The sequence below is a fragment of the Salvelinus alpinus genome, chromosome 17 (genome assembly GCF_045679555.1).
Source record: "Salvelinus alpinus chromosome 17, SLU_Salpinus.1, whole genome shotgun sequence".
Taxonomy (NCBI): domain Eukaryota; kingdom Metazoa; phylum Chordata; class Actinopteri; order Salmoniformes; family Salmonidae; genus Salvelinus; species Salvelinus alpinus.
Genome location: NC_092102.1, coordinates 13,501,965 through 13,511,633, shown reverse-complemented (window position 1 = coordinate 13,511,633; position 9,669 = coordinate 13,501,965). Strand labels below are relative to the sequence as shown.

General features: G+C 42.6%; 1 protein-coding gene across 1 annotated transcript; it reads right to left on the bottom strand.

The window, feature by feature from the left end:
* Nucleotides 1-4,257: 4,257 nt before the first annotated feature.
* Nucleotides 4,258-7,980, bottom strand: LOC139542185 (uncharacterized). The gene is made up of 10 exons (XM_071347296.1): nucleotides 7,229-7,980; nucleotides 6,965-7,141; nucleotides 6,813-6,874; nucleotides 6,644-6,730; nucleotides 6,515-6,556; nucleotides 6,273-6,446; nucleotides 6,158-6,193; nucleotides 5,505-6,059; nucleotides 5,115-5,226; nucleotides 4,258-5,020 (listed from the first exon to the last, which is right to left on the bottom strand). The coding sequence occupies exons 1-7, from the start codon at nucleotides 7,335-7,337 to the stop codon at nucleotides 6,158-6,160; spliced, it is 687 nt and encodes a 228-aa protein (XP_071203397.1). The 5' UTR covers nucleotides 7,338-7,980; the 3' UTR covers nucleotides 4,258-5,020; nucleotides 5,115-5,226; nucleotides 5,505-6,059.
* Nucleotides 7,981-9,669: the final 1,689 nt, after the last annotated feature.

Here is a 9,669-nt window from a genome sequence, read left to right as displayed (position 1 = left end):
CAACTGTTGGTCTATAACCTCTCACATAGCCTTAATATTAACTCCTGCAGAATTAAGCATTTCTTGCAGTAAAATTATACACTAAATGTAAGTTCTGACTAGGGAACAGGAGTGGAGAAATAGGATGTCTTTCTTTCAACATCTGTAGAGGTGCTATCTTTATCAGCATCATAAAAAGCTGATAGTACATCAACCACATAAAATATACATCCAAGCTGAACTGAAATATGATCAGAAACATATCATTCCCACAGCTTTTTATTTCCTCGCAACCGATCAAACTGATGTCCTTTGGAAATGGTTAGAATGGCGTCAGCTATTTTCTTTTATTATTTTGAATTGATCAAAATGGGGGTATTTAGAATACCATATAGGTACAGACCATTGAACAGAACAAGGCTGATGTCAGTAACTTCATTTGGACAAAAATGCAGATAGAACCTTATCATCCCAAGCTCTTGAAATAGCCTACCAAAAGGTTGGAAATTATAAGCAGAAACATATCCGAATTAGTTTAAAAAAAATTGGGCATTTTCTATATTAGTGTATTGGTTAGGGTGAGGTGCAGGCCTCAGATTTTCACTGTATCACATGTAGTCTGGCTGTTGCGGATGGGTTATTGGCAATTGCGTGCGGGTGCGGGTGAACGAACACCTGACACGCGCACCACTAACACACACACACACAGAGGTAAATAGCAAAGACATATGTGGAATTTGGACATATTGTGCTCGATGGATGTCCTGGGGCCTGCCTCGATTGTTGTCCTGGGGCCCTGCCTGGGTGGATGTCCTGGTGCCCCACCTCAATGGATGTCCTGGGGCCCTGCCTGGGTGGATGTCCTGGGGCCCTGCCTGGCTGCACTTTATTTTATTACCAGGGGGGGCAACCAAGACCGAGTTTGGGAAACCCTGCCCTACGGTACTGCCCAGGGATACAGTGATTTATGGCAGAGTAGCAGATTTATGGCATGCGCCTGTCGCAGAGAAATGCAAACGCCAGCTGGCTGGCAGAGCGCCGGGCCATCTCAATGCCCTTGTTGGCGTCCTCCTCCCACTGGAACATCCAACTCCTCCACTGTGTGACCACCGTTGTCCAGGGGAACATTTGGATGACTACCTTCAAATTAACTCTCATCTGACGCACCAGGGCTGTCCCCTTTGTGTGTCCTAAATTGTTTCCACGGAGGTGGATGACTATGATATATTCACAGTCACACCTCGCCTTGGCGAGAGAATATTTCAGAACCCTTCCGCTGAGAACAGCTCATCCATATTTCACACTCCTGTAGTCATCTGGCCAGCTACATTGTATAACTGTGTAGTAAGTATTTGCTTCAGTATTTGTTTCCTTGCTCTCGCCAATGATCAGTAGGATTATGAGCTGGGATTTTATCAATCAACGCACGACATTGTGAGGGTTCAAAAGCTGTTGCTGTATTATAATATAATGTATAATAATGTTGCATAATCATCCTTCCGGTATAAAAACCATGGAAATTAAAAACTAAAAAAAATATGTTTTAAGTGAGAATAGTCATTGGTCTGAAGCCAAAAAAGAAAGGAAAATCACGAGCACCACAATCCCTATTCCACCCATGTTCCACCAAGGTTTTCCAGCACACAGCTATGCCCTACTACAGTAGCTATGTTGGTATTGTACTTCAAACTATGTGTAGGCAGGTTGCTTAGGGTTCAAACCTTCTCAAACAGTCTAATTCATACTCTTCAGAGGGGTAATGGACTTTACAGTGTCCTGTTATTAAAATGATGTATTCGGTATATACAAAACATTAAGAACACCTGCTCTTTCCACGACATAGAGTGACCAGGTAAATACAGGTGAAAGCTATGATCCCTTATTGATGTCACTTGTTAAATCCACTTCAATCAGTGTAGATGAAGGGGCGAAGACAGTTTAAAGAAGGATTTTGAGATATGAGATATGGACTGCGTATACGTGCCATTCAGAGGGTGAATGGGCAAGACAAAAGACTTAAGTGCCTTTGAAAGGGGTATGGTAGTAGGTGCCAGGTGCACCAGTTTGAGTGTGTCAAGAACCGCAATGCTGCTGGGTTTTTCATGTATAATTTGGCTGTATGTATTTTTAGATATAGGCCTATTATAAATGTGTATTTATTGCAAAAGGAAATACAAGGACAAACATCACACATTATTTTGACAGAGATAACAAACTGTCCATTGATCAGGACAGCAATTGATAAAACAGGACCATGTTTGAAACAGAAGTGGTTCTGAGCTTTGTCAATATTACACAGGTAAGCTAACAGTGACAGAAATCAGGAATGCAGATAGGCTCTATCGATCTGAGCTACTGTCTCCAACATGGTGTTATGTTTGGCACCTACTGATACAACATTTTTCTATTACATGTTTTGCTAAGATAAAGGTTTAAGTAAATACAGGAATGCACCACATTACTACAATATGAAACAGATCAAGCCTGATGGTCTTATTAGTCTAAAAGAAAAGCTTGCTTTCATTTAATTAAAAAAGCATTAAAAAGTAGCATAATGGGATAATGTCTTACTGTGGTGTGTGAATAATCCAAAAGTACAATACCAACATAGCTACTGTAGTAGGTCAAAGCTGTATGCTGGAAAACCTTGGTAGAGCATGGGTGGAATAAGCATTGTGGTGCTCGTGAATTTCCTTTATTTTTCAGCTTCAGACCAATGCCTATTCTCACTTAAAACATTGTTTTTTTGTTTTTAATTTACTGTAGCTCATCATTCAACACCATAGTGCTGTATTATAATATAATGTATAATAATGTTGCATAATCATCCTTCCGGTGGAAATTAAAAACTAAAAAAAATATGTTTTAAGTGAGAATAGTCATTGGTCTGAAGCCAAAAAAGAAAGGAAAATCACGAGCACCACAATCCCTATTCCACCCATGTTCCACCAAGGTTTTCCAGCACACAGCTATGCCCTACTACAGTATCTATGTTGGTATTGTACTTCAAACTATGTGTAGGCAGGTTGCTTAGGGTTCAAACCTTCTCAAACAGTCTAATTCATACTCTTCAGAGGGGTAATGGACTTTACAGTGTCCTGTTATTAAAATGATGTATTCGGTATATACAAAACATTAAGAACACCTGCTCTTTCCACGACATAGAGTGACCAGGTAAATACAGGTGAAAGCTATGATCCCTTATTGATGTCACTTGTTGAATCCACTTCAATCAGTGTAGATGAAGGGGCGAAGACAGTTTAAAGAATGATTTTGAGATATGAGATATGGACTGCGTATACGTGCCATTCAGAGGGTGAATGGGCAAGACAAAAGACTTAAGTGCCTTTGAAAGGGGTATGGTAGTAGGTGCCAGGTGCACCAGTTTGAGTGTGTCAAGAACCGCAATGCTGCTGGGTTTTTCATGTATAATTTGGCTGTATGTATTTTTAGATATAGGCCTATTATAAATGTGTATTTATTGCAAAAGGAAATACAAGGACAAACATCACACATTATTTTGACAGAGATAACGAACTGTCCATTGATCAGGGGCCTGTTGCACAAAACTAGGATAAGGGATTAAGCCAGGATATCTTGGTGATCCTGGCTCAATTGATCCGTAATCCGGTTGCACTAAAGATGGATAGGGGGCAGGAGGATATGTTATGGTATAAATTACCATGGAGATTTATTCTGTGGAGCTAGCCTGCTCCAGACCAGGCTAAATTCCAGGATCTATTTAATCTCATCCCTAATGTCAGTCAGCAGTCACCACAAATGGAAACCAATAGTTATTTCACTGCTCACTATACATTGTTATCACATATAACTAGACCCACTGTTATTATTTAAACGTTTGTGATCATTAATTTCAATGATTTTGGATAAAAAATGATTTTTAGATGATGTTGCTATCATTAGATAATTTACAGTTTTCCATAGACTATAAGGCTATATATAAAATGATAGAATATTAGGGCCACAGAGGGGAAAAAAACACAAGTCATAATATTGTAACCAGTTGTTTTAAAGGAGGACAGTTGTTAAAATGACAGATGTGGGGCATTTCGTGAAATTGTACTTCAGTATGGTTTCATAAACAAAGACATGCTGATGTGCCAGAATATTAAGTATCACATTGTCATAAGTATCAAAACTGTAAAAACAATATGTAGCTTTTCTGCAGAAAGAACCAGCCTCATAAATTTATGACTTTATCCTTTTTCTTCAGTGTGGCCCTAGTACTCTGTCATATAAACAAATACACATTCCATATGAATATAAAAACACAATGTGTAACATTATGTTCCTTTATTGAATAAGGACAAAACAAAGCAGGTAAACCATCAGCTCCTTTCGAAACTGAAGTCACAGTGACTCTACAAGATGGAAAGCACAGAATCCAAGCATATTATACAAAATGATACATACACATTCAAAGGTCTGTATATAACACACCCTGCATGTCTGCACACTAAAATAAATGCAGGACAAATCCATACACATCAACTGAACAGACAAATGAATGGATGCAGTAGCCTCCCTGCAGCCTTGTATTACACACAGTATACCGCACAAACATCATAAGAGGCCAAATTCGTCAAAAAACGAACCCAAATTCCTCTGCCACCGCAGGACATATTTAACCAAAATTGAAAGCACACATACTAACTAAAATAATTCAACACATATTGGTCCCTCAGCAGCCGACCACTGTCGTCATCAGGGAAGATTGCCGGATTGTCCCAGTCCATGGCTGGTGGCACTCTGGGGGCCCTCTCCTTCCTCAGGCAGGCCACATTGTGGAGGACAGCACAAGCCACAGTAATATCACATGCCCTAACAGGGCTGACCCTTAATTTGTGAAGGCAGTGAAAGCGTGCCTTCAGGAGGCCAAAGGTCATTTCAACTCTGGCCCTGGTCCTGGCATGGGCATGGTTGTAGGCCTGCTGTGCTTCCTGGGGGTCTGTGAAAGGTGTCAGGAGAAAAGGCTGGCAGCCATACCCCCTGTCTCCCAGCAACACACCAGAGAATTCACCTGTCAACACAAAATCTCATCATTACTACCTCATAAACACAGTGATATTCTTGACACAGCCATGATGGTTATAAATAGGGGTTGTGTGGCTTACCTTGTGATAGGCACTGATAGATTTCAGAGGCCCGAAAGATTCTGGAGTCATGGACTGAGCCAGGCCATTTTGCCACAACATTGCTGATCACACAGTCAGCATTGCAGACCATCTGAAATCATAAGATGAGGAATATTACACCAATCAATGCACATCACTGGCAATGCAGAGTGTTCGTCAATGGACAATATCAAAAAGTTATGTTCACCTGAACATTAATGCTGTGAAAGGATTTCCTATTCACAAAATCGGCCTGGGCACCTGAGGGGGCTTTTATCCTTATGTGTGTGCAGTCCACTGCACCAATGACATTGGGGAAACCTGTCACACAAAGTAATGAGTATCCTACTATGTGTTAACAGTTGTCCTGTAATTTGTAGATCCTCTTACCTGCAATCCTATAGAACTCCTCTTTGATGTCACAGAGTCTTCTGTGGCCAGGGAAGGAGATGAAGACATCTGCTAATGCTTTGATAGCCAGACACACACTCCTTATTGTGCGGCAAATTGTGGCCTTGTTCAGCTGTTCTGCATCCCCCACTGAGTACAGGAAGGCTCCACTAGCAAAAAAGCGCAAGGCCACACAAACCATTTGCTCCACACTCAGTGCATGGCTCCGTGCAGTGCGGTGCTTAATCCTGGGACCCAGTAGTCTGCATAGATACCTGATGCCATCTGCAGAAAACCTGTATCTTTCATATAGATGGTCATCAGGGAAGGCCAGTGGGTCCAACCGGTCCCTGAAGACCCTTTCTCGCCTGAAGGCTCTCCTCAGCACAAGTGCTTCTTCATCCACCACATCTCGCACGAATGGGCATGCCATTGTCAGAGCAGAAAGGAACACACAATTTTGGGCCTTCATATAGGCTAGTGGCCACACCTGGTGCTGGGGGGGTGGGCAAAAGAGGGCGATGCCTTATAACGATGACTTGGTTGTACTGATTGCTGGGAAAATAAAAAAAACCTTAGAAAGATGCCACCGTCCTGTGTGCTCACAATAAGAGCTCATATGTCATGGCTCACTTGACTTTACGAGAATATACCTAATTTTTATTTTGAGCTGTGTCATCTTCTTGGAGCTGGGGGAGGAAAGAAAAATAATGATTAATACATTTGTGTTACAGTTAGCATACAGTGTACATTGAAGGCATATCTCACCTCCCTCTCAAGTTTTTTTATTTCAAGGTCCAGTTTCCTAATTGTCCTCTTTTTTATTTCGGACTTCAGTGCAAGATTTTCCATCTTTTTCTTCTTGTACTGAATGTCTATGTCTGCCAGTTCTATTTGGCGCCGGAGGTGGTTGCCATACAACTTTCTGATAGCTTGTGAGCTCTGTGAACACAATACAATTAGCGCAGCTGGAATTTGGCAGGATGTGGTGTCCTTTTATTAATACGCACTATGTTGCCAGGCTGGTTTTCCCACTGTATAGCATCTGGGTCCTGTAAAAGAAATGAGATTTTTTGATTTTGATGAGGACTCCTCACCATTGTAGAGTAAATAGTACTTTCACAGTCTTAACATGATACCTCATGCCTTCTGGAATCCAGAGAGATGGTCTCCTCCTCATCATCGTCTCCATCATGTGCTGTTGCTGCTGCACTGGGGCCTTCACCCTATCACATTTAATCGGATTCATATTGAAGCTAGTAGACAAGACATGCCAGGCCTACAGTATGCCTTTGATGGAGTACTCACTGGATCAGCATCGTCTGGTGCTTGTGCTGGTGGCTCTAACAGGAACACAGTGCTGCCAGACACTGCAAGGCAATAGGTAAACCAAAGTCAGACAGTCCAAATTGATTCAATATGAATGTGGTTGTATCCCATGTAGAGATGGAAGGACATACCTTGAATGAAGCGGGTGGCATCTTGGGAGGAACCTATGCTCGTCTCTTTCCCCCCAGGGATCCCCTCTAAGACGGGCCTGCCTTTATTTAGCTCCAAGGCCATGTCCTCTGCTGGGGTAAGGTCAGCCTTTGGTGACCCACCACCCGTGCCTTGTCTGTGGGTATTCTTTTTCACTGCTAAAACAGTACAGACAATGTGTGAGCAGGCACCTTCTGGGTACAATATATGCTTGTGCTTTGTTAAATATTAGTCAGGGACCATACCATTCTGCAGAATGTTCTTGTATTTGATTTTGACCTGCTGCCATGTCCGTTTTGGCCCGTTCATGTTTAATCTACACACACACACACACACACACACACACACACACATTTAATGGAGTCACACTGCAAAAAATTACTTGGTATTTTTGTCTTGTTTTCAGTAAAAATATCAAAAAATGTATCATACCTTTATACAGTGTGATGGAGTTACTTTACACAATTTCACTCATATCTGCAGTGCATTTCAATAAAAAATTTAACCGTTTCATAATTACAGTACAACTGCATTTTTGGAGATGTGAATTAAATATTTGAATTGTAATTGTGATGTTTCAGCGGAGCGGTGAGTGTGTAATTGTGCACTACTTACGCATTCAGGCGGTCTGCAATACTTTGCCACGCTTTTTCTCTTTGCTTTATCACTGTGGCGGTGTTGCCTTTCTTCTTAATTATATCTTTTACCTCCTCGTATGCCTCCATGAGGATTTGTGCTTCCGACGGGGAAAAGTACGCGGCTCTAGTTGCCATGGTAAATCAGTTAATCTGTGATCTGTGGCGGGGTCTATTTGAGTGAGCCGTGAGCGCGCACCTATCCAGGATTGGTTTCACCTGGCTTAATGAATCCGTGTCTGCTCATCCTGGCTTGGTCTTTGTGCAACCAATTAAGCCTGGACGCACATGTTTTGGCTTCATTGAGCTCAGCTGAGTCATTTATCCCGGATGTCTTAATTCTACTTTTGTGCAACAGGCCCCAGGACAGCAATTGATAAAACAGGACCATGTTTGAAACAGAAGTGGTTCTGAGCTTTGTCAATATTACACAGGTAAGCTAACAGTGACAGAAATCAGGAATGCAGATAGGCTCTATCGATCTGAGCTACTGTCTCCAACATGGTGTTATGTTTGGCACCTACTGATACAACATTTTTCTATTACATGTTTTGCTAAGATAAAGGTTTAAGTAAATACAGGAATGCACCACATTACTACAATATGAAACAGATCAAGCCTGATGGTCTTATTAGTCTAAAAGAAAAGCTTGCTTTCATTTAATTAAAAAAGCATTAAAAAGTAGCATAATGGGATAATGTCTTAATGTGGTGTGTGAATAATCCAAAAGTACAATACCAACATAGCTACTGTAGTAGGTCAAAGCTGTATGCTGGAAAACCTTGGTAGAGCATGGGTGGAATAAGCATTGTGGTGCTCGTGAATTTCCTTTATTTTTCAGCTTCAGACCAATGCCTATTCTCACTTAAAACATAGTTTTTTTGTTTTTAATTTACTGTAGCTCATCATTCAACACCATAGTGCCCTCCAAGCTCATCACTAAGCACATGACTCTGGGACTGAACACCTCCCTCTGCAACTGGATCCTGGACTTCCTGACGGGCCACCCCCCAGGTGGTGAGAGTAGGCAACAAAACATCTGCCACGCTGACCCTGCTTAGTCCCCTCCTGTACTCCCTGTTCACCCACAACTGCGTGGTTGCACACGACTCCAACACCATCATTAAGTTTGCTGACGGCACAACTGTGGCAGGCCTGATCACCGGTGACGATGAGATAGCCTACAGGGAGGAGGTCAGTGAACTTGCAGTGTGGTGTCAGGACAACAACCTCTCCCTCAACGTCAGTAAGACCAAAGAGCTGATCGTGGACTACAGGAAATGGAGGGCTCGAGCACGCCCCCATCCACAACGACTGGGCTGCAGTAGAGCGGGTCGAGAGCTTCAAGCTCCTCTGTGTCCAAATGACTAATGACTTCAAATGGGCCACACACACATGACAGCGCCTCTACCCCTCAGGAAGTTGAAAAGGTTTGGCATGGGCCCTCAAATCCTCACAAAGTTATATAGCTACACCATTGAGAGCATCTTGACTGGCTGCATCACCGCCTGGTATGGTAACAGCACCACCCTCGATTGCATGGTGCTACAGAGGGTGGTATGGACAGCCCAGTACATCACTGTGGCTGAGCTCCCTGCCGTCTAGGACCTCAATATCAGGCAGTGTGAAAGGAAGGCCTGGAAAATCGTTAAAGACTCACAGCATGATGCTGCCACCACCATGCTTCACCGTAGGGATTATGCCAGGTTTCCTCCAGACGTGATGCTTGACGTTCAGGCCAAAGAGTTCAATTTTGGTTTCATCAGACCAGAGAATCTTGTTTCTCATGGTCTGAGAGTCCTTCACGTGCATTTTGTCAAACTCCAAGCGGGCTGTCATGTGCCTTTTACTGAGGAGTGGCTTCCATCAAGCCTCTCTCCATAAAGGCCAGATTGGTGGAGTGCTGCAGAGATGATTGGAGCTCTGTCAGAGTGACTATTGGGTTCTTGGTCACCTCCCAGACCAAAGCCCGTCTCCCCGATTGCTCAGTTTGGCTGGGCGGCCAGCTCTAGGAAGAGTCTTGGTGGTTCCAAACTTCTTCCATTTAAGAA

Bases quoted from the DNA above. Each gene is read 5' to 3' on its own strand.
- LOC139542185 (XM_071347296.1), bottom strand. From the start codon at position 7,337: ATGTGTGTGTGTGTGTGTGTGTGTGTGTGTGTGTGTAGATTAAACATG. The intron at 7,142-7,228 runs GTATGGTCCCTG...GTACTGTTTTAG, and splicing joins CAAGAACATTCTGCAGAATG to CAGTGAAAAAGAATACCCAC. The intron at 6,731-6,812 runs GTGAGTACTCCA...TAAATGTGATAG, and splicing joins CACCAGACGATGCTGATCCA to GGTGAAGGCCCCAGTGCAGC.